Source organism: Schistocerca piceifrons, chromosome 6 (assembly GCF_021461385.2).
Source record: "Schistocerca piceifrons isolate TAMUIC-IGC-003096 chromosome 6, iqSchPice1.1, whole genome shotgun sequence".
In the NCBI taxonomy this organism is placed as follows: Eukaryota; Metazoa; Arthropoda; class Insecta; order Orthoptera; family Acrididae; genus Schistocerca; species Schistocerca piceifrons.
The window spans coordinates 389,708,368-389,734,628 of NC_060143.1; the positions used below are offsets into that span (position 1 = coordinate 389,708,368).

The 26,261-nt window shown below is 37.6% G+C and overlaps 1 protein-coding gene across 1 annotated transcript in view; it reads left to right on the forward strand.

Moving 5' to 3' along the window:
- Window positions 1-26,261, forward strand: part of LOC124803337 (neural-cadherin-like) — a 251,418-nt gene that overhangs the window by 124,820 nt on the left and 100,337 nt on the right. Inside the window, exons 11-16 of the mRNA XM_047264522.1 lie at window positions 5,791-6,064; window positions 6,957-7,165; window positions 21,087-21,250; window positions 21,353-21,536; window positions 21,620-21,811; window positions 25,411-25,682. Coding sequence (XP_047120478.1) covers window positions 5,791-6,064; window positions 6,957-7,165; window positions 21,087-21,250; window positions 21,353-21,536; window positions 21,620-21,811; window positions 25,411-25,682 — 1,295 coding nt within the window. The remainder of the gene's footprint in view (window positions 1-5,790; window positions 6,065-6,956; window positions 7,166-21,086; window positions 21,251-21,352; window positions 21,537-21,619; window positions 21,812-25,410; window positions 25,683-26,261) is intronic.

The following is a 26,261-nucleotide window of genomic DNA, read 5'->3' on the forward strand; positions in this document are numbered from 1 at the left end:
CTCTTTCCTTTCTCTCTTTTGTTTCTTACATATTTCATGTCCTCTGCTAAATAAGATTCATGCTTTCATACTTAACCATATGTCTTCTTTTGTCCTTCTTCTACATGGTTCGTGCATAATCACCTATTTTAATTTTTTGTGTTTTTTGTACACTTTACCACTGATCTACTATCAATATAAACCTGTCCAGGGAATAGCAGCAGCAGCAGCAGCACCTGGTGAGGGATGACTGAGAGTCAGACACATGCATAGTGCATGTAGTATCTGTGAGCGTGGTGCCTGTGTGTGAAATAGTTAATCACACAATCTATCTTAGTCTGACTGATGGCCCACAGGCTCAACATGAGCATTTCAGAAACTGCGAGACTTGTCAGGTGTCCAAGGAGTGCTGTGTTGAATGTCTTCAATACATTGCAAAACCAAGACAAAACAATGTCCAGATGTTGTGGCATCATGTGGCAATCTCTCATTATAGATGTCAGATGTTCCTAGGCTGGGCAGACTGGTACAACAAGACAGGCAGCAAACTGTGACAGAACTAACATCACAGTTTAATGCTGGGCAAGCTACAAGTGTGTCTCAATACACAGTGCACCATACACTCCTAACAATGGAACTCCACAGCTGACAACCCTTGCATATGCCAATGTTAACACCACAACATCGGCAACTATGACTGAAATAGGCATGTGACTGTCAGCACTGGATGTTGGTGCAAAGGCAGAGAATTGCATAGTCAGACGACTCCCAATACCTTCATCATGCCTATGGGAGGGTGCAAATCTGTCATCTTTCAGGGGAACAGCTTCTTGACTCCTGTACTGTGGGATGGAGAAAAGCTGGTGGTGGCTCCATTATGCTCTGGGGAACATTCACGTGGGCATCCATGGGTCCAGTGGAACTCGTGCAAGGCACTGTGATGGCCAAGGAGCATCATACACTGATTGCAGACCACATATTCCTCTTCATGACAGTCATGTTTCCCAGTGGCAGTGGCATTTTTCAGCAAGATAATGCATCATGTCACAATGTCAGGAGTGTGATGGGGTGGTTTGAGGAATACAGTGTGAGTTCCCCAACTCACCAGATCTGAACCTGACTGAACACCTCTGGGATGTGATTGAACATGGCATCAGAGCTCATTGGCTCTCTCCATCATCCATGGGAAGTAGGTGACATGTGTGCAACAGTGTTGCCAACTGCCTCCAGCAACCTACCAATGCCTCATTGCTTCCAGTCCATTGCTGTTATCTGTGCCAGAGGTGGACATCCCATCTATTAGGCTGTTCTGGCTGATCAGTGTATGTCAGTTTGTTGTATCTCTTCAAAGCTCATTAACAAGTCATGTATATAATTTGTAGATTTAACTTCAGCCAATTATTCCAATGCCTGTTGGCTCATTTTTGACACAGGCCTCAGTGATCTTTTTCACCTTGTTCCACTCTTCAGTTTTCTTGATTCATCTTTTTCGTTTAACTATACACTTTTCTCCATAATTAAAGTGACAAAGGGAAATTTTGCAAGGTTGCGTTTATTTTGCCACAAAACAGTGTAAAAAATACAGAACTCAAACATCTACAAGAGACAAAAATGTTCTTGATTTTTCCAATTTAATGTATTTGCACACATATTCAGACAACTGGTTAATGTACTCAGTGTGGGGTATGACCACCTCTGACAACAATATAGGCCTGACAGTGATGGGGTATCCTGTGAATGAAGTCATCAGTCTCGTGTTGAGGCACACCCATTCTTCCTGCAGAGCTATTCACAGTCTTGGAGAGTTGTTGGTGGATGCTGACATGATGCAAGCCATCTCCCTAGTGCATCCCAGACATGTTCTATGGCATTCAAATTGGGAGAGTGAGCAGACCACATCTGTATGCAATATCTTCCGTTTCCAATAAAACATCAACCACATATGCTCTATGAGGTCAAGCATTATCATCCAGCAATACAATTTCTGGACCCACAGCACCTTGCAACAACTGCAAATGAGGCCCCAGGATCTCGTCATGATAACTGACAGCAGTTAAACCTTGCCTATTTGCCTGTAAAAGTTCATGAAGAGAGGTTCAAGTGATAAACATAATCCCTGCCCACACCATTAGGGTTCTTCCCCAATCTTGGTCTCTTTCCACAATGTTTTGGTGAAGAAATCATGCTCCATGTTTCCTCCAGATATGAATCCATCACAAATCACTCTCCAGACTAAATCAGGACTCATCTGTGCAAACAACACTGACCCACTGTACGACTGTTGAGGTGGCTTGTTGGTGACTGCACTCTAGATGTTACCTTCTGTGAAGACTCAACAGAGGTAGACATACAGCATGTCTCTGACAATAAAGGCCACTCTGCCAAAGCCTTCTGCACACCATTTGCCTTGAGACAACACATGCAGTGAATGCTGCAGACTCACATGCCAGAACCATGCAGTACTAAGGTGATACTATCATTCTGTACAGTCAAATAATGGTCCTTTCTTATGAAGTTTCACAGGGTCATCCCTGCCACAGGTTCCAGGACACAGGTTTGGTCTCTATAAACTGTCATCACATCTGATAAATGACAGAACAATTCACATTGAGCCAACAGGCCTCATCAGTTTGCAACTGTCCCACTTCCTTGCTTTCTATGGCCCTCCACCACAGAGTCTGGTAGGCATCTCTGTGCTATACTGCACTGTCTGTGTCTGTGTAAATAGCAATTGTGGATGTGGTGCTACCTGGCAAACAATACCTCATTTCATAGGTGTACTGATGTCATCATTGGCATAGTTTTTGTTGACTGGAATGCCATCTTCTGTGCAGAACACGATTGTAGGGACATATGGTTGACAGTTTGTATGATTATACCATGAATTAGATACAAGATGGGGAAACAGCTTTTATTTTGGACACCAGTGTATATTACCAAATTCTGTCTTCTCCATCAGAAGTGGTTCAACATCACCCACACAATCTAGCTCATTACCATGCAACTTCTATGCTCCATCCAGCACTCCACATATTGTACACCTGTAAATGATTCAGATGCAAGGTGTATCCTATACACCCATCTACCACCTATCAAAATCAAATCACAGACACATCCCATCTAATCAAAGATAGATCTATTCTATGTAAAAGCTATCACACATTCACCAGGTGTGGTGCAGTACACACAGTACAGCCTTTTATATGAATGTGACAACTAATGACGAGTGGCAAACTCAACCAGAAGACTGCTGGATATCTGCACATCACAACACCAATGACTTTGAAAGATGCTTGAATATTAATGCATTTTGCATCCTCTTGCTCCCTCCCCCATCACTGCCTCAGCATGCATTTTTAGCCCTGATCTGAGCTGATGGGAACTGTTCAACTGACACATCATTCATTCCTACATCCCCATGGATAAACCTCCATTTCTCTGCATCCTCAGACAACCCCTTCCACATCCCTAACCCTCTTCTAATTACCTTATCACCTGCTGACTCCCTTGCCCTCACACTTCTCTATTGTTATTTTAAACTGCATTACTCTCTTGTCCTAACATTGCATTCTTTCTCCCACCCTTCTGCTGTTCTGCCCCCCCCCCCCTCCCACCCTCTCTCTCTCTCTCTCTCTCTCTCTCTCTCTCTCTCTCTCTCTCTCTCTCTCTCTCTCACAAACAAAACTACTTTTATGTAACTACTTTTATGTGGCTGTACTAGAATTAATACACACTTAGTCACTGTCAATTTGAGTCATCTGTCTTCCATCTCTTAGTACTTCCCCATGCTGCCTCAATTTGAATCACATGAGTCATCTGTCTTCCATGCATTAGTACTTCTGCATTATTTTTGAGAAAGTAATGTATTCAAGAGTAGCTTCACATATCTGTAAAAATGAAGTACTAACAAAATGTCAGTTTGGTTTCCAGAAAGGTTTTCCACAGAAAATGCCATATATGCTTTCACCAATCAAATTTTGAATGATCTGAATAACCGAACACCTCCCATTGGAATTTTTTGTGACCTCTCAAAGGCTTTTGATTGTGTAAATCATGAAATTCTGCTAGACAAGCTCAAGTATTGTTGCATGAGTGTGACAGTGCACAAATGGTTTAATTCGTGCCTAACTGGAAGAGTGCAGAAAGTGGAAACAAGCAGTTCTCATAATATGCAAAGATCAGCACATTCCTCAAACTGGGGAACTATCAAGAATGGGGTTCCACAAGGGTCGTCTTGGATCCTTTGTTGATCTTAATATATATTAATGACTTGCCATTCCATATTCATGAAGAGGCAATGTTAGTTCTCTTTGCTGATGATACAAGTATAGTAATCACACCTGACAAACAAGAATTAACTGATGAAATTGTCAATAATGTCTTTCAGAAAATTACTAAGTGGTTCCTTGTAAACGGACTCTCACTGAACTTTGATAAGACACAGTACATTCAGTTCCGTACAGTAAATGGTATGATGCCATTAATAAATATAGACCTTAATCATAAGCATATAGCTAAGATAGAATATTCAAAATTTTTAGGTGTGTCCATTGATGAGAGATTAAATTGGAAGAAACACATTGATGAAACGTTTGAGTTCAGCTACTTATGCAATTAGGGTCATTGCAAATTTTGGTGATAAACATCTTAGTTAATTAGCTTACTATGCCTATTTTCACTCATTGCTTGCATATGGCATCATATTTTGGGGTAATTCATCACTGAGGAATAAAGTATTTATTGCACAAAAGTGTGTAATCAGAATAATAGCTGGAGTCCACCCAAGATCATCCTACAGACATTTATTTAAGGATCTAGGGATATTCACAGTAGCTTCTCAGCATATATACTCTCTTATGAAATTTGTTATTAACAACCAAACCCAATTCAAAAGTAATAGCAGTGTGCATGACTACAATACTAGGAGAAAGGATGATCTTCACTATTCAAGATTAAATCTAACTTTGGCACAGAAATGGGTGAATTATACTGCCACTAAAGTCTTTGGTCACTTACCAAATAGTATCAAAAGTCTGACAGATAACCAACAAGTATTTAAGAAGAAATTAAAAGAATTTCTGAATGACAACTCCTTCTACTCCATAGAGGAATTTGTAGATATAAATTAAGAAAAAAAAAGAAAAAACTAAACAAAAAAAAGTTGTTACATTAACTTAATTATGTTGTTAAATTAACTTAGTTATATCATGTATTGGAAAATTTTACTCGTTCCACATCATTACGAAATATCGTATTCATGACCCATGGAACTAGTACTAATCTAATCTAATCTAATCTAATCACCCCCAGCTGTCCCAGTTCTTCTCCTCCTCTCACACAATCTTCCATCACAATCAGTCACAAATATTATTCTATCACTTTTTTTTGTTGTGTACCTGAGACAGTAATATTTCATTTTCTGATACTTCAGCTGTGCAGGCCCAACTCATGTTATTCCTCTGACAGTAAGCAGTTATGTAATAATAGGAAAAGGACAATATTATAGTTGGTCACTTATCTTTCATGCGTTCATGAGAATAATGTGTGGTTTTATCCACAACAGTGTGTAGGCAAAATAAGATTTTCAAACTGGTGTCACAAAATGTAACCACGTTATTAACATAAACGATTATACAACTCAAAGAAACATACTTAAGATAGTAAGAACACAGTATTCTCAACAAGACAGAAGGAAATGACATTACATACTTATGGTTTCCTTATTATTCAGTTTAACTTGTTCATATTGACCCTAGTGGTCAATGTCACCACAAATGCCTCTCATATGGATTTCAGACATATATGTTTCAGGTGAACATTCTAGCAATTGATGATGGAGTTCCTCCCAAGACATCAACAGCAACACTAACAGTGATTGTTAAAGATGTTAATGACAATGCTCCACATCTCTTAGAGAACTATGAAGCTGTATTAACTGAAAATACTTCCCCTAAAGAGATAATAGAAATACTGGGAGCTGACAGTGATGATTATTCTAGAAATAATGGGCCTCCTTTCACATTCAAGATGGATCCAATTGCAAATGAACAAATTAGATCATCATTTTCGGTTCATTTTGATCAAAGTAAGTGTTCTTTTAATGAAAGTTATTTATTGTGAATTCTTGTGTGCCATATTGATATTAACAAGTAGTATAATGGCTTCTTAAAAATAAATATTGGCCAGGAAACTAAGAATGAGATTCTATTAATGTCCTATTTGTTGATCCCCATTAAGCTACAATATTGGTATGTTATTTTAGTCACCCATAAAAAAAGACACTTTGGGATATTCTCTCCTGTTCAGTCTACAACATTGCTTGCTTCATGGGAATATTTCTGAAATTATTTTCTCTTACTCAGAGAAATTCAGATAATGTAATCACCCTGCCAAAGAAACACCTTTAAATTCTTAAACATACTTTTCAAATTTAAATGATGGTGCAGACAAACAAATTCTGGGCTAAATATTGATTTTTTCCTGAAACTCTGTTTGATTTAGTTCTGAAATTCAATATGTTCAAGACCATGTTGCCATAAGTAAAGAATTCTGTTCTTTTAGTTTTTTTACTCAAGAACTGTACTGATTTTCAAATAAGATATTCCACCATTGTGGTTAAGCCATCCACACTTTAAAATCATGCAAATTTATAATTGGATTTTTATTATAGTTGTAACAAATGACTTTTGACCTTAACTGTAACAAGAGGCAAAGTCATATCAGTTAAGACAAATATTCGTTCTAAAATTTGTGGTCACAGTGGTTGAAAGAGATTTGAAATAAAATTTGCATAATTGATGAGACAAAGGAACTACCGTACAAAATCACCTTTTCAGATGGTTCCATAGTGTGCTGCAGACTCTAATTTTAAAAATTATATTATAAAAATTATCAGTGATACTTTAATGTGATACCATAATTGTATTCTTGTAATAGCACAACCTTGTGTTACTAGTTCAACTAGTTTTCTTCAACAGATGGCTCAAATGGTCATGGTTCAGCAGTTATATCATCGCTGAGATCATTTGATCGAGAGCAACAGAAAGAATATCTGGTGCCTGTATTGGTGATAGATTCCGGTTATCCTCCACTCACAGGAACTTCTACAGTAAAAATTATTATTGGTGATATTAATGATAACAAGATGAAATTTGGGAGGAAAAATATATTAGTTTACAAATACAAGGTAAGGTAAATTTCTTTTTTAAGCATGCAGTGGTTTCTCAGATATAACCCCTTGCCTCCCCCCCCTCCCCCAAAACCACTCCAAAATTTTGTGTTGGCTACCTGTCCTCTGTCCCCCCCCCCCTCACCCCCTTTTTTGTTTTCATCTTGTATCTCAAATCAAGTGTAATATATCTCCTAATTCTCCACTCAGCTCTTAAATATTTCAAATGTGCTTTAAATCTTTGCCATAGTTTTCATTTATACCAATGCATATCAGACTCTGTAGCAAATTATTTGAGATCTGAAACATTACCTACGAATTAGTATGTACCATTCCATTGTTAGTTGGGGACTTTAATGACTACACATCCAAATCATGATGCTACTATGGTGTTTGATCCAAAAGTCCCAAATCCAAACAGTGGTACTGAAGTACATTTACAAAACCAGAAATTCATTGATCAGGGGAAGAGAGAACACAATTTGTAGTAACTGTTTACAAGCCATTGAGACAATCCCCTGAATTAAATTTTTTGCAGTGTCTTATAGTATAAGATATGAGATGTCTCTCTGAGTGCTTTTCATGAAGAATAAGCTTTTACCAGCGCCAAGATCCTCACCTTCTTTCTTCCTTTTGTTATGTAGCCTACCTTTCAAAAGAACAGAATGCAACGTTATATTGCAGAAGCACTTGTCACAGTCTGTGTGGAGTAAAATTACATATTATTCACAAATAAGCCTTCCATTCACAGCAATGTGGAAATCTCACAATTCTTTCAAAACTCATTATAGAATATGGAACTCCAGTAATTTTTAGTGCTCCTTAGCACTATTTTATTATGAATTGATAGCCTCTGAGGCTGTCTCCAGCATTAGGAGACAAAACATCAAAACATTAGGTACTTCAACATGCATAAATCGTGACCCTAATGCCCATAAAACAGAAATCACAGGAGATGAATTATTCAAATGTTTAAATAGTCTTTCAGCGCCATTCTTCAACATCTTCATTTTATCGCTCTTCATCCAAAGAGGTAAAGTCAGCGTCATTGTAGCAGCTAGATTTTTATCAGCAAAGCTTTCCCACCACAATTTGCCCATGTTTTTTGTCTTAGTTGTGAAGGAATAAAATGTTAGGCATCAAATTACAAAATAATGGTTCAAATGGCTCTGAGTGCCTAGAACCGCTCGGCCACTCTGGCCGGCATCAAATTACAGGCAAACAGCAGAAAAGAAATATTCACAAACACAGTTCACACATAGGTCTGCTAACTCTTCTCCTTCTGCAGCCTCAAACTGAAAGAAAAAAGTACATTGAGCCAACAGTAGAGTATGCTCTACCAAAACAATGATAGTTGACATTATGGGAAAGTTCTTGATGCTTTCCGATTTCCTGAGCATGACAAACAATTCACAAAAATGTTTAAAGGATAACAAAGAAGGCTGCTGCAATATTGTTGGAACTTTGATTCACACAGTGTTGAAGGCACTTGAGTGGATGAAAACATTTGTGCTCTGACTTCCAGAAGGCTTTTCAAATAATCCAACTTGTGTGCTCAGCAGAGAAAGCCTAGAAGCTCTAGTCATGAAAACCTGGTGAGGGAAGCATCATACAGCTGGCTATTAGGGCACATGATCAAGAAAACAAAATAACTTGTTCAGCAGGCAAGGAGGTTTGCACAGAAAATACTGTGATAGCTTGTGGTAAAAAGCTCTGAACTGGGCACTGTTCTTGACACACAGATTACTTCTCTAGTTATGCTAAGCAAAATGAGATGCTTTTTCCCATACATTTATCAATATAGTACAGTACAGAAAATTTTATTTTGTTTTTTGATGAGAGACTAGCAAAGGGACTTGAGATTCATTTTGGGTGACAACACTATGAGTGTGAATCAACTTATAATTTTGAAATAAACCCGCACCTCATTTTTAAATGTGGAGAAAATTGAGCTCTTTGAGCAACGGGATGGTCCTGTCCAATAGAGGTTCAAATATTTATAACTTTGAGGGTCTTACGTTTCCACATATGGCTTTACTATACCTTATATTGTGTAGCACTTTCATTTGATTATTATTTTTATCCTGCTATTTTATGGGTTATATTTCCCTGTTGTTCCCTGTTATTTATTCATCTACAGACACTAATGTCTTCATTATCATGCTTGTTCTAATGAGAAACACAAGAAACACACAACCATGTAAGAGATACAATTTATTGGGTCAGGGAGTGACATCAACAAGAATTCAATGAAAATATTTTACAAGTCTTGAACATATTTTACAACTGAGGGTCCAGAGGCCCATGCATGCCACTATGAAGGTGGTATCTGCATCAGGTTTTGCTGGTGCATCAGTGCACATGCATGGAGGATCTAGTGAGAGCAGTCAGTGAGTGGGGTGTCCTGGCAGCCACCTGTGGCAGCTGCAGGCATTTCATTTTAATGTTGGTGCACACTACACTTCCTTTAATGGTCCAGCTTACATCCACTACACATACATTTACATCTACATCTGTACTCTGCAAACTGCTGTGAGTTGCATGACAGAGGGTACATCCTATAGTAACTTCTATTAGGGTTTCTTCCAGTTCCATTCACATACAGTGTGTGGGAAGAATGACTGACTGAATGCCTCTGTGCATGCAGTAATTATTGTGATCTTATCCTCATGTTCCTTATGTGAGTGATATTTATGGGGTTGTAGTATACTTCTAGAGTAATCGTTTAAAGCTGGCTCTTGAAACTTTGTTAACAGACTTTCTCAGGATAGCTTATGTCTGTCTTCAAACTCTTCCAGTTCAGTTCCTTCAGTATTGGCGCTCTCCCATGCATTAAACAAATCTGTGACCATTCATGCTGCCCTTCTCTGTATGCGTGCAATATCCCCTGTTGGACCTCTCTGGTACAGGTCCCTCATACTTCAGCAATACTGGTATTCTAGAACTGGTCACATGAGTTATTTGTAAGCAATCACCTCTGTAGATTGATTTCACTTCCCCAGTATTCTACCAATAAACCAGAGTCTACTACCTGCTTTACCCATGACCGAACTTATGTGACTATTTAATTTCATATTCCTACAAAGTGGTACACCCAGATATTTGTATGAGTTGGCCGATTCCAACAGTGACTCATTGATATTATAGTTACAGGATACTACTTTTTTTATTTTGTGAAGTACACAGTTTCATATTTCTGAATATTTAAAGCAAGTTGCCATCTTTGCACCAGCTTGAAATCTTATCAACATCTGACTGTGTATTTATGTAGCTTCTTTCAGGTAATACTTCATTACAGATAACTGCATCAGCTGCAAAAAGCCTGATTTTGTTGTTAATATTATCTGCAAGGTCATTAATATACAATATTAACAACAATAGTCCCAAAACACTTCCCTGGGGCACACCCAAAATTACTTCTAAATGTAATGCTGACTCTCCATCCGAGATAACACACTGAGTCCTCTCTATCAAAAAGTCCTCAATCCAGTCATAAATTTCACATGATATCCCATATGATTGTACTTTTGACAGTAAGTGTATGTGTGGTACTGAGTCAAATACTTTTCAGAAAACAAGAAATACAGAATCAACCTGATTGCCTTGATCCAAAGCTTTCAGTTAGTCATATGATAAAAGTGCAAGCTGCATTTCACATGATCAATGTTTTTGAAATCCACACTGGTTGGCATTGATGAGGTCATCCTGTTCAAGGTACCTCATTTTGTTTGAGCTCAGAATATGTTCTAAGATTCTACTATTGGACAGTAGTTTTGTGTATTACTTCTGCTACCCTCCTTGTAGATGGGTGTGACCTGTGCTTTTTTTCAAGAAATGGGCTCAGTGTTTTGTTCAAGGGATCTGTGACAGGTTATAGTTAGAGGAAGGGCTAACTCAGTTGCAAGTTCAGTATAGAATTTGGCAGGGATTCCATTTGGCAGTGGAGCTTTGTTCAGTTTTAACAATTTCAGCTATTTCTCAACACCAGTGACACTAATTCTTACTTCATTCATCTTTGCAGTGGTACATGGATTAAACTGGAGCAAATCTCCTGAGTTTTCCTTTGTAAAGGAGCATGTGAAAATGAAGTTAAGCATTTCATCTTTTGATTTGCTACCTTCAATTACAGTTCCTGTCTCATTCGCCAGGGACTGGACACTACCTTTGGCGCCACAATGGCCTTTACATGTGACCAGAATTTCTTTGTGTGGGGTCCCGCCCACTCATCTCTTATAAGGTGCCTATAAGGATGCCGCTTTCTCAGATAACTATACAACCATTCAAGCAAGTCACATTAATAGTTTTTATTATAATAAAGAAGACTGACAATACCTAACTTTGGATCTACAATGAGTTGTCACAAGCGATGAGTGACATGCAAACTGTCAGTGTCCTTCATTATATACAATGTCCATGTAAGTATTCACACTCACTAATTAGTCACTGCTACCTTTAATATCACTGCTCATCTAGACCTCAATACTAGTGTCAGTCTTCTACTCTGTGGCCAAGGCTGGCAGAAGCGGCCCTTATATTTTCTTTGTATAGAGTCTGCTGCTGTCATGATGCAGTACTAGTCAGTGGACTATTGGCTGATGTCATCTCACAGCCTTCTCTGCTCCTGCATTCTTCATCTTCATGCTGGCACTTTGATTAAGCCAGAACACTTTGGTTTCTGTGAAAGACCACTTGACAATATTCTACTACAGTAGTCATTTAAGGCATCACACATTGCTCTCATGACAGCCAAATGTGTTTCATTCAGCATCTCTCTACCTATAACCCTATGCTTTGTTTTAAACCTATTTTGCAGTAATCTCCATTTTTAGAAGCTTCCTTGCAGTGACTGTATAGCATGGAGGTTCCCTCCCATTATGAACTGTACATATTTATCCAGTGCATGGTCAACTACTCTTTTAAATTTGAGCCAGATTTCTTCTACATTTTCCTGCCCTGTCCTGAAAGTTTCAAGATCCTCATTGAGATATGAGACTACTGATTTTTATCTAGTGTGCTGTACATACATACCTTTCTACTTACTGTGGGCTAGGTGTAATTGCTGGCAGGTTGCTACAGTATGTTCTTTCCAAAAGAAAAACTTCTGTTGGAGTGTTTTCTTGACTGACAATTTCTAAGTGTCTCCAGTTCAGTTATTTTGTCATTTTTTTCCATAGTATTTCAACAATTTCTTTAGTTGTCTTTATCAGGTATCAAGCACAAATTTTATTACTCAGCATTTGGACTCCATCTAAACTGTGAATGGAAAATGCTGCATGCCAGCAGGACAATTGTTTTCCAGTAGCCTACTGTTAAACAATGAAGCAGTTTCACAGAAATTTAATATCAGTCAAAAGTGTATGTCAAACTCTTAAAAATGTTAGAAGTAAGGAAAATGTCAAAATGCTTCAGCAAAAAACTCCTTAATGTGCACTTCTCTGTTACTAGAGAGAGAACTGGGTTTTGCCAATGTGATTTAAGAAAATTAATTTTGCTTAAGCTAAAGCCTTTGTCCCACATAAGTAATTATCTACATTTTTAGTCTGCAATTCTTCCTGCATTATGTTCTCCAAAAGTTTGGTGTTCACAGTTGTGGTTCTGGTACATTCATATTTTATTGTATATTCACAGATGAGATTGTATGATGACAGCTGATTTGATTATTTATTTGAACTAGGTGTAATGCTTATGTTCTTTACACATTTGTTCCACAGTTCTTCAACTTGGCTACAAACACAGACACACAGAAATCATTGTTATAGAAATCTCCCTTTACAAGATCTTGGGGAAACTTGCCTCCCTCTTGGAAAATCAGCCTGTGGCCATTTACATCAACTTACTTTTTATGTCCAGTTGTTCTTTGTTATCTATTACTTTGACCTTTTACAGATATAAATCAAAAAAATATTAAAGTAAATGTTGTGTAAGTAGTTTGCAAATAATCTTTTTTGTATTTGTAAATGTATTTTACTCATCTGATAGTACATATTTACAGATCATCTGATTATATTGTACAGGAGACATGTCATAGTTTCTTAACATGTTAGCGGTTCACTGAAGTACACTATTAGCTTCCTCATAGTTGACCTCATGTGAACATTCCATTATATTTCTCCTATTGGTTTTACTTGCAGATATTTTTATAATGTCTGTCACCAGTTTAAACTTTTTAAACTTCAGATTCCTTTGATCCAGTCAGCAGGAGAATTCCTAGAATATGGAATGAATCAAGCTTTTTTTCTAAATAAAACTACCATGCTATGGTTGTGAGGTGAAAGATGTATAGTAGAAATTTGTACATGTGTATGTAGTTATGCTTAAATTAGTAGCCTATTTGAAATTGCCTGTGTTAAACTGTGAAAGGAAGGAAGGAAAATTAGGGCTTAATGCCCCATTATGTGAGGTCATTAGAGCAAAAGCTTTGATTGGGTAAGGAGTGGGAAAAAAATTGGCTATGTCCTTTTGAAGTGAACCATTCTGGCACTTGTCATAACCAAAATAGGGAGGTTATAGAAAACCATATGGCTTGATGCATATTTCAACCCTCATCCTCCTGAATATGAGTCCATTGTCTTACCGCAATGCCAACTTTCTCATTTCCATTTGTATAGGCCACAAGTTATTACACTCACTGATGCATACATTAATGAGCCAGAACATTATGACCACTGCACATCATGACATTGAATGATACTGAGTGGGTTGACACAGTGGTTAGCACACTGGTCTCACATCTGGGAGGACGAGAGGTCAAAAAAGTGACCAGCAATCCTGACTTATATTTTCTGTGATTTCTCTAAATGGATTCCAGGCAAATGCTGTGATGCTTCCTTCAAAAGGGTATGGCAGCTTTCCTCCTCCATGCTTCCCTAATCCAAGTTTGTGCTCCATCTCTAATGACTTCATTGTCGATGGGATGTTAAATACTAATCTCCTCCTCCCCCACCTCCTCCTCTGGTATTGAATGCTGTGTGGTGGTACTGATGGCATGTGACACAGTAAGGGAAGTATATAAGCTGAGCAGAAACAGATGGAGAATTATTCTAGTGACAATATAAGCTGTAAATGAGGAAATCCAGTGACATAAGTGACTTTGACAAAGAACAAATTGTTATGGCCTAGTGCTTGGAAATAAGCATTATGGAAATGGTGAAGTTGGTAGTTTGTTCACTTGCTACTGGGTGAGCAACTATGGAAAGTGGCTGAAGGATGGTGAAACCATGAGTAGGCAGTAAGATATTGGATGTCCATATTTCATCAGAGATCATGAAAGTCAGAGGCTTGCCTGCTCTGTAAATCAGGATATGCACTAATCTGTGCCAGACCTCATAACAGAATACAGTACTGGTGCAGACACAAGTGTTTTGGAGTACATTGTTCAGCACCATAGTAGACAATTGCTGTGTGCTCCCATGTTGGCCCCACAGGGCCAATTACAAATTCAGTGGACATAGGGTTGTCAAAACTGGACCATGGATCAGTGTAAACATTTTGCCTGGTCACACAAATAGTATTTCTTGTTACGCCAGGTTGCAGATCTCTTCCATAGACATTACGATCCGGGTGAATGGCTGTTTGAAATGTACACCATGGAGCCAGTGAGGGCAGTATTATGCTGTGCAGACCACTCAACTGGGTTTCTACAGAACCTGTGGTACTAATTGATAGCACCATAACATCTGTGGACTATTATAATAATATTGTGGACCACCTGCATTCCTTCACACTTAATGTCTCCCCTAGTCACAAAGTAATGTTCCAGCACGGTAACTGTCTGTGTCAAAATGTCAGAGTCATGCTGCAGCAGTTTGAGGAACATGATATATATAGATGTCTTGGCCATGAAATTTACGTAGTTTAAACCCAATGGAACACACCTGAGATGCTTTCAAATTTCAGTTCTGTATCTTTAAATTGCTGGCCCATAATGTACAGGAACTGCATGACATGTGCATAGACATCTGGTGCTACATACCTTTATTTATTTATTTAGATTTTTTTGCATGGAGTCATCAATATGATGGCTTCTGCAAATGTCAAGTACAGTTACAAACATAAAATACATTTAGATCTTAAATTTACAGGTAGTAGTTAAACAGTAAAGCTTCTCAAAATACATTACATCTTATACATATTAATACAGCCAATTATTTTTTTATAGATTATTTTACAGCTCTTAAACTTAACCATTTAAAATTCATTGAGTGAATTGAGACACATTTCAATTAAGAATTCTTTTAGTTTTGATTTGAATTGCTTTTTATTACTGTTTTTCATGGACTCTGGCAATTTATTATACCATATCAGTCCATTAGTATATGGGCTCTGGTCCATCATTTTTAATCTTGTTCTTTGTCAGTAGTAATTCTCTTTGGACCTGGTGTTGTCTTCATGTATATGACTACCCATACAGTTAGTTTAGTATCTGGTTAGTTTTAGTTAGTTTTAGTTAGTTTAGTTTTCTGTGTGACAAAAAAACGTAATTAATTTATAAAGATACAAAAGAGTAGATGATGAAGTACTTATGTTATCTGGAAACATCACAGCAAGAGTCTTTATAGCCTAGTCCATGTATAATCCTTAACCCTCTTTTTTGTAGCAATAGTACTCCGTTAAGGTGAATGCTTGCAGCACAACTCCATATTTGTATACAGTAGCTAAGATGGGGATAGGTTGTCCCATAATACACAGTTTTAAGCATGTGGGCTGGCACCATTTTGGACAGTTGGCTAAGGAGATACAGAAAATTGCTGAATTTTTTACATACAGGATTAATGTGGCTAATCCACCGGAGGTTTGAGTCCAGATGGACTCCTAAAAATTTACGCTCGTTTGCTGTTTATCCCACTATGCCACATACCTCATTTACGCATGAGTGGTGTGAGCTGCCAGTTGTAAATATTAGCATCTGGGATTTATTTACATTGACCTTTAATCCTTGTGCTTGAAAATATGAACTTAATTCTAGTATTTCATTACTTGCTGAAGATACAGCCCATTGCTGACAATTTTACATACAGCTTTAATGTGGTTAATACACTGGAGGTTTTAGGCTGGGTGCACCCCTAGAAATTTACACTCATTTGCTTTCTCTGCCACTATGCCGCATACCTCACTTATACATGATTGGAGTCAGCTGTAAATATTAGCATCTGGGATTTATTTACATTGATCTTTAATCCTTGTGCATGTAAATATGAACTTAATTCCTGTATCCCATTACTTGCTGAAAATTTCATTTCCTCACAATCTTTACCCTGAAATAAAACTGAGGTGTCATCAGCATAATTTACAATGTGCTAGTTAATGAGGTGTACATCATCATTAATATATGCTAAAAAGGCACTCCCTGAGTCACTGTTTCAATTGTGGATTTAAAAGTTAAGATCTTATTGTCAATTTGATGTGTAAGTTTGGTACACTGTTTCCGATTCACCAGATACATGGATAGATGCATCACTGATATTATAGACCCACAGTTTTTTTTTTTAAGAGAAGCTCATGATTTACTGAGTCAAAACCTTTGCTCAGGTCAAGGAATATTCCGGCTGTGTGCATACCTCATTCTATATTGCTACATACTTCATGGAAGAAACTGGCAACAGCAGTGGCTGTGCTTAGGTCTTTCCTAAACCCATGCTGTGATTTGGTAAGCATTTTGTGTCTTGAGAAAAACATTGTGAGTTGTGATACAGTAACTGTTTCAAATATTTTACTGAAGATAGATTAGTGATATTGGTCTATAGTTTGAAACTTCTTCTTTACTTCCCTTCTTATGGATTGGCTGAATTGCACTTATTTTTAAGGCATTTGGGTATATGTTTTCATTAATACTACAGTTGATAAGATAGGCAAGGGGTGTACTTATTTCATTAGCACATTTTTTGTAACACCACACTTGAGATACCACCCCATAAGAGGCCAGCAGCTGTCAAAATGCTTCAGCACTGTCTTATAAAATTTTTCCCATTTGCTTTTTGATCCTTTAGTTTGTCTCCTTTCTCATCTGCTAAGTCAGTTTTGAAGGAACTGATGTTGGTGCCATTCAGGGTCCACTTCTTCTCAGTTATCTTGGTTGCCATTGGTACAGCAAACCTTAAATATTCTAACACATGACAAAAGTGATCCGAGTAATGAAAAACAACACTTTGAAAGTTAACACTGTCTTATACATTTTTGTTGACTATTACATAATTAATCTGTCTTACTGGAGCTTGACTCTGTTACTCTAGTGTCAGGGTTCACTATATTTGTGAGATTAAATGAGTTTAATATGTCTGTTATTTTCAGATAGGTTATACTTCACGAGTTTGCATCAATATTTAAGTCTCCAACTATGCTAATATCAGTGGGGCCTGTTTGTCTAATTACCCTGTTAAGTCTATCAGGATAGTACAACACATCTGTATTTGGTGGGCAGTACATGCCAATAACTTTATGTTTAGCTAACCTGCTTGATTGAGTGTTTATGTGGACCACAACACCAGCCATTTAAGTTGTTCCTCCTGTGCAGTATTGTTCAACAAATGAGATTTTCTTAAATGGAAGATGTTCTTTTACAAATATTGCCACCATACCCCCTTTGTGTTGTTGCCTGCTGTAACTATCTGCTAACACATATCCATCTAATTTGTAACACTCAATTTCATTGTCTTTTAGTCCATGTTCTGTAATTACTAACAGGTATAGTAAATTCTCATCCACAAATACATGCAGCAAATTGAGTTTATTCCTAAGGTACTGCACACTTAGATGCATTATCCTAAAGGGCACTAATATTTTACAACACTTTGTGACATGGTCTTCTGAATCACCTGAATTATTACACAAATCCTTAACACTGCACTGTAATGACAATTTACTCACTTCCAACTCAGTTTCTTCGGCATGTGAACAGGGTTCTTTCCAATCCAAGGGTTTAGTTGAGTAAAATAGTGTTGCTTGAAATTGAGCCTAAAAAACTTTTTGATTATAATTTAAGATGATTGGGTCCATGTTTTTATGCAGCTCCTTACAAAGTTCTGTTATCTGGTTCACTAACTTGGGCTTTCCGTTTATGTTTAAGTGAAGTCCCTGCCTGATATATTCTTCAAATTTCAGTTTGCTTATGTCTAGCAAGTCCACATGTTTTGGTTTAATACACAGACTGCAGTTCTAAATTGTAGCACTCAATTTCTGTATTAACTCATGACCACTGTGGGAGATCATGTCGCACTGGTAGGTTTATTAGGGTAATGTTTGTGTTGTACAGTTTTGGCAATAACTTCCTGTAAACTGCGTGTGCTGACTTGCTCTTGTTTTTGTATACATCGTTGGCACCACCAATGATGACAACGTGGTCATCTTTTTTCAGATTGTTTGTTTCTGATAAATTATCGACTACAGCACTTAATGTAGCTCTGGGTTTAACTTTTGTGTATAGAGAATATTCATTGTGTAAAGCTTCATGAAGGGGAGCCGAAAGGCTTTTTCTGTGACTGTCCGCATACAGTAATAGCTTTTTTGTGCCTCCAGGCATTATAATTTTTCTGTTTCAGCTTTTATCAGAGGATTCATTGTATTTACTTTTGCTCACACTATTCGTTGTTTCACTGGCTGAGTCTAGTGCTGAAAACTTATTCGATGTAACTGACCCACTGTTTTTAGTTCTTTCCTGAAACCTATCAAAGATTTGTTTAATCTATGCAATGCTAATTTGCTGCTGTACTGAATTTCAAAGATGGCTCACAATGCTATTAAGCAGTTGGTCATAATGTCTTTGGGTTATCAGTCTATCTTATAACTGAATAATAGATATTGTACTAGAATTTCATGTGTGTTATATGACATCCCTTCACAAAATTAAAATGAAATTCATCAAATGAGTAGAAATATTTTCAAGAGTCTGCTCTTTCAACTGACTGAAATTTTGGTTTGATGTTAATAAGTTATTTGATGTCCCTTGGGATTACATTGAACACTTTTGCAGTTGACTAATGTGCTCCTTTCTGCTTGCCACTCTGTGAACCTGAACTCTTTTATACAGGGTGTTTCAAAAAGAATGTACATATTTTGAACACATAATATTTATTGAATGGTAAGACATACAAATATGAAACTTGGAACACATTTTAATTAATCTCTCAAGTTTAGGTTTCAGATGTTCAATATATCCTCCACCAGTCACCCTAACAGTATCACATCAATACTCATATTCCTCCCATACTCAGGTAAGCATGTCCATTACCACTGACTCTATGGCAGTTAGGATCCAGTTCTTCATCTCTTCTAGTTTCTATGGTAGTGATGGTGCAAAAAATTGTCCTTAATGAAACCCAATAGGAGGAAGTTACAGAGCATCAAGTCTGGTGACTGTAGAGGACAGCTGAGAAGTATTAAGTCAGCAGCTGTTTGTCAACCAATCCAGTGGGCCAGTAGAGAAATATTCAGGTATTCAACACTTGACAACTCCTGTGAGGGGGTTCCCCATCTAGTTGAAAATTGAAGTTATACTTGTTCAGCTTCAGAAACAACCAGTTTTGTAACATAGCAAGACGCTGCTGACCATTAACCAAGTGCACAAAACACATTGACTTTGGGTGAATCTCAAACATGTTCAGTGTGTGCTTGTGGGTTCTATAGACCTCTTAGGCCTCAAATTTGAACATTGTGTTTGTTTTCTTTCCCACTAATGTGTAAATTCACTTCATCACTGAACATGATATTTTGTGCAAAAGTGTTATCATTGTCAACATCATTGCAAAGCTCTTTAGAAAATGCCACACATTTGCTACTGTCACCATAACATAGAGCCTGTAACAGCTGTAACTTGTATGACTTCATAACCAACCAACATCTCAATACAGGTCAAACTGTTGTTGTGGGCAGTCATAACTCCTGACTGGTACAACAAGCTGTTTTTGTAGGACTACATTGGAAAGCAGTTTGAATGCATGTGACATTTTCATTGGCAACACAAGAGTGGGCAAGTTTCTTTCTTTACATACACAGACTGTGTCTATGAACTATCAATACCATCTGCAAATGCTCCATGCATTTGGAGGATCAGTTTTGGGTACCTCAACCTGAAGTGTTTTTGCAGTGTAATCATGGAATTACTCTTTGCAAATTCAAGAATACAAAATGATTTCGCTGCAGAGTAGCCATTTTGCAACACATGGTGGTAACCAAGGAAAACTGAAGACAACCGACATCTAGCAGCAATGAATATAAATGAGACAATATATTTGTTCCTCCATAACTGTTCCATGGCACAGCGAGTGACAGTAGTTTTGGCAACATAAAATTCTTTAATATATGTATATTCTTTTTTAACCACCCTGTATTGTAGACAGAAGGAGAACCACAACTTGGAAGCTAGTTCAGTTTCCTTCCTTTACTTCATAAATGAACTGTCAAAATTACTGATCATGAATTCTCCTCACTTAAGTCTAAGTTATTTCCAACATGATAAAACTTCACTTTAAAAAAGAAGATAAGTATATGTTCTTCTGCTTCAACTGGTCTGCTGCATTTTTTTAAAAAAATATTGTTAATATTTATCATTCAGTATTGTAACAATACAAATATTTTTGTGCTGTGCTCTCCAGTTTCACTGCCACATGGACTGGACTCTGATATTAATCATTGTATGAGCTAATATGTTCATAGAAAATCCTATGTGGAATAAAAATATGGTATGAGGAAAATTAATTAGATTATGTAAAAGTATTAAGCAATAAATTAGCACAGATGTAAGAAGTTTTGTGGACTCTGAAGAGAAATACTAATGTGAAAGCTGTACTAACATATTCAACTTCTTGTTTATGTACTTACCTATTGCTCCACTCCTTCAGTGTGTGGCAAGCACTTGTCTTTATACATTGTCACTTTTCTCTTATATGTTATTCAGTTTACATCTATATCTTTGTGCATGTTAATATGTTTCCACACTGATATAAAGGATCAAACTCCAGAAACAGATATTGGAAGGATATACGTTGAAGATCCAGATGACTGGGATCTACCTGACAAGAAATTCTTCTGGAATACACATGAACATCATAGATTCAGAATCAATGAAGCCTCTGGAATGATTACAATGAAGCGCAACACACCAGATGGAATGTAAGTTCACTGTCACAAAATGTCTTCACTGGCCATATATTTCAGATCTAGTTGTAGTTATAACTTATCTCTTATTTCACTAAAATATGTAAATGATTTCAGATACAATTTGGTATTCAGAGTGCAAGACCACAAACATAAACAAAACAATGTGTCAGCTATTGTTACTGTCACTGTAAAGCATATTTCCCATGATGCTATTCTTAACTCTGGCTCATTGAGAATTTCTAATTTGTCTGATGAAGACTTCATCAAAGAATGGAACTATATGGTAATTTTTATGGAGGTTTGTCACTAATGAGTTATTTCTGTAGTGATTAATTCAAATGACACTCAGATTTTTACCTTTCCTGATGGCTGTGGTTGCAGGAAAGTAAGGCAGAACAACTTAAGACTGTTTTGTCAGAAGTTCTCAACACTCAGCGGGAAAGCGTGGATATTTTCAGTGTTAATGGACACAGATCATTTCCACCTGTTCTGGACATTTTCTTTACTGTAAGAGATAAGAGATATCACAGCAGCGAAAAAATAAATGGGCTCCTACAAGTATATAAAACAAAGGTACTCATTAAATTACACTTGGAATATTTCATAACTTAGACTTTAAGCAATTTATATCAAACATATCTGAGGAAATCATCCTCGGTATGTTTGATTCCTAGTATGCAAAAATGTGGTATATTATTTTACTTCACATGGAATAGTGAAAATAAGTCATGAATTATAGCAATTTACTTGTTGTGTGAAACATATTAATATTAGCATCAGGGTCATTTAAAAACAGCAACATAAAACAATACTGCAGACTCAACTTCATTACAAGTTTTAATTCACAAGTTTTTCATCAATCTCTAGCATCATTCAAATTTTCTTGTGGATTAATTGTATTCAGTAATGAGTGTAGAAAGCTGAATTCAGTCATGAATAAAAAATTTTACAATGTCAATGTATGATCAAGAAACTTTAAGCAAGTGCCAACGGTGAAACTATACAGATTAGATCAAACAGTTATGCTCAGTCAAACAACAAGGAGTACCATTAACAATAAAACATTAAATAATTCAGTAGTTTATAGGACTGTATACTTTCAGAGCCAAATATTCACTCTTATTGGAAATACTGGGTGGTCATAACTAAGCTGATGGTCTTCCAAGTGCCACAATGCTGGCTGTATGTACTGCATAACACTGAACCATCATAAGTATTTTCTTTAATTAATGCACTCAGGGAGTATACTTAAAAAATTATAGTTCCAGTATGCTGTTTGTCACTTGATAATGAGTATTGATTTCTTTTGTGAAGCGACTGCTGGTGTAAAGAATTAAAAATGTTGAAGTTTTCCGTATGAACTGCAGTGACTATAGAGAAGAAATTCTATGCACTGCTGGTGAAGTCGCTTTGAAAAAACAGTAGCAATAGCAGTACTGTATTGCTGTAATATTGCTGATAGAAACAGCTGCAAAGAGAACTCATGTCAACAAATGGACTAAAGAATATAACCAAGAAATCTGAAGAAAGAGGTAAATTAGGTAGTGCAGCAGGATCTGGCCCATCCCCATGGTAGTTGTTGACAAAGTTACTGTCTGTGCAACACATGCCTGAAATTCTGTAGCCAGTGCTTGACCTGTGTCAGGGGGACTGTTTCTCACTTGGTCAACAGCTCAAAAAACTTTGCAGTGCATTTTACACTGGTACCCCTGTAAGATCCAGAATGAGCACCAAATGAAGCCCCAAGACAGGCAACAATGACATGACTTTGCCCTTCATTTTTTGTCATGCATGGAAATGGATGACATGGGACTGGGGAATATTCTTTGGATGGGTTCTACTACTCTGCCACATGCAGTGTAGGAACATCCAGTGCACTCAGCTCATGTGACTGTCTGCATGTTATTAGGACTACCTAGTGAAGCATGTGTCTCTGCTTTGCAAGAACACAATTGTGTCCACATCACTGTTTTCATGCAAGATGGGGTGACACCATGTGTCACTTGCCAGATAAAGGAACTACTTTGAGAAACCTTCCGTAAATACCGTATCACCTCTAGGCAAATGGAAAATATGTGGCCTCCAGACCCCAACCTAAATGCATGTGTATTAAGGTTGCCCGGATATCTGAAAGATTGTGTCTATTAGAGATGTACCCAGACTCTTCCTGATCTGAAGGACAGTAGATGATGGTATATAGTTCTGATTATGGCAAGTATGCTGTGAGCAACTGTCAACCACACTGTGTTATTGATGCAGCACATTGATGAGTTGGGAGACAGTATTGAACACATGTTGTACCTTGTGAACCTAATGTAATAAAATGCCAGAAGCACCGTTATCATGTGTTTGATTGTTCATCCCCTTTCCCTGCATCCACACCACATTCTGACTACTTACAGCACTACATTGTGAGCATACTGAATAATGAGCTTATGTATGATGTTTCAGCACCCTGCAATGTGTACAGCTATTACTGCAGCACTCAAAACACTGTCAGTTAAATCATAACCACCCAGTATGAGATGAAACATTGCAACATAGAGATGAAACATAGCAACATAGAAACACTGTGAAATAGCTATAGCCATGGCATAGGAAATCATTTCACTTGGAACATTGAGTAAAGAGTGATACTGAAACATACACAGGAGGTTGAAAAAGGTGTATGGAGATGCTGCTGTTGATCGCAGGGGCAAGCAGGTTACATAATGACAGTGAGCACGTCAATACTGAGAACTGTCCTTGCAGCGGCAGGCCTCGTACTGCACACACTCCAGACAATGTGCAGAGAGTTAATGATTTGGTGACTGCTGACAGACGCATCACAGTGAATGAATTGTCATGCCACGTTGGGATAGGAAAAGGAAGTGTTTGCAGAATACTGGAAGTGTTGGCATTAAAAAAGGTTTGTGCCAGGTGGGTTCCCAGGATGTTGACAGTGGCTCACAAAGAAACAAGAAAAACGGTATGCAGCGAACTTCTGGAACAGTATGAGAATGGTGGAGATGAATTTCTTGGAAAAATTGTGACAGGGGATGAAACATGGCTCCATCATTTTTCACCAGAGACGAAGAGGCAATCAATGGAGTGGTATCCTGCAAATTCACCCAAGAAAAAAATTCAAAACCACATCTTCTGCTGGAAAAGTTATGGCTACGGTGTTTTTTGATTCCAAAGGACTCTTGCTTGTGGACATCATGCCAAGTGGAACCACCATAAATTCTGATGCATACATGGTGACACTGAAGAAACTTCAAGCTCAACTGAGTTGTGTTCGACAACATCGGCAAAAGCAGGATGTTTTGCTGTTGCACGACAGTGCACGGCCACATTTCAGTCAAAAAGCCATGGAAGCCGTCACAAAACTCGGATGGACAACACTGAAACACCCGCCTTACAGTCCTGACCTGGCTCCATGTGACTATCATCTCTTTATCTCTTTGGGAAACTGAAAGGCTCTCTCAGTGGAACAAGGTTTGAAGATGAGGACTCCCTTGTGCATGCTGCCAAACAGTGGCCCCAACAGGTTGGTCTAGAATTTTACCGTGCGGGTATATAGGCGCTGGTTCCAAGATGGTGTAAGGCAGTTGAGAGGGATGGAAATTATGTGGAGAAATGAAAATATTGTTCCTAAAGGATGTATCTACAAACTGTAAAACTTTCAAACATGTAGAATAAAAGATGGATTTAAAAAAAAATAGTGTGCATTTCTTTTGGAGTTACCCTCATACATTCTGCCTACCTCCACCCCTCTTTGTCATCTCATTTCTCACCCCCCTTACACACACACACACACACACACACACACACACACACACACACGCCTCCCTCTCCCTCCCTTTCTCTCTCTCTCTCTCTCTCTCTCTCTCTCTCTCTCTCGCTCTCTCTCTCTCTCTCTCTCTCTCACCCATTCTCTGCCTTTTGCTCTCCCCCTCACTTTATTCTCTAAAAAAAAAAAAAAAAAAGTTCCGGAGGGTTGGGATTCTGTGATATTTCATTTGTATTACTATCTGACCTATTGCTATAATTGTTCTGCTAATTTAATCCATTGTATATAATGTCGAATCCATACATATTTCTCAGCTCTAGTTTGTCTATTCTTTGCAGTCAGTTTTAAAATAATTTAATATTTTGTAATAGTTACAATATCTATTTGGCATTTCTTTCAGATAGAAAGGAAAACCAAACTTGATCTGATTATGGCTGGAATACACTACTGTTTTATCGACAAAATTAATTGTCAGGATCTGTGCATTGACAGCTACAGAATAGGCAGCCATCCAGTCTTAGTTGATGCCAATACAACATCGCTAGCAGGAATTTCAGTAGTTATTACAGCAAAATGTAATTCAGCCACACAAAATTTTGCTGGAGCTAACACATGTAATGAAAAACATTGTTACAATGGTGGCTACTGCATAAAGGAAAAAAGCAGTGTAAGGTAAGGTACTGGTACATAATTATTTTTACATTTGAAGAGATTTTAAAAGTTTTGGTCATCATATACTTTTGAAGTTGATAAATACAAATCAGGAAATATCTTAAAGAGAAAAAAATACAACATATAACACAGATCTATGCATCTTAAGACAAAATACAAAGGCTACAACTCTTAGACAACTGCAGACTAGAATTTGGCAATCTCAAGAGCACTGATAATAGTTCTCAGTATATTTCCTATAGTACAACAGACTGGTTGTAAGTGACATGATGATAAGTGAGCTGAAGTCTGCTGTGTTCCACAGACCTTGTACTGAGACCTTTTTGCTCCTTGTGACATTAAAATAGATGCAGCTGAGTGATTTTAAGTTTCCAGGTGACTCATGCTTCTGTGTGATTATGAGGGAGCCCTCCCTCAAGTCTCATCCATATTTCAAAATGGTTGGTTCTGGCACACCATGTTCATAGTTTCATTTTCTGGTGGTGCTGTGAATGCCTCAGTTGTCTTAAGGAAAATCTTTCTCAACTAAAAATGTGCCCCTGCTTGCTGGCAAGTGAACAGAGGATGAGCTTTAGTTGT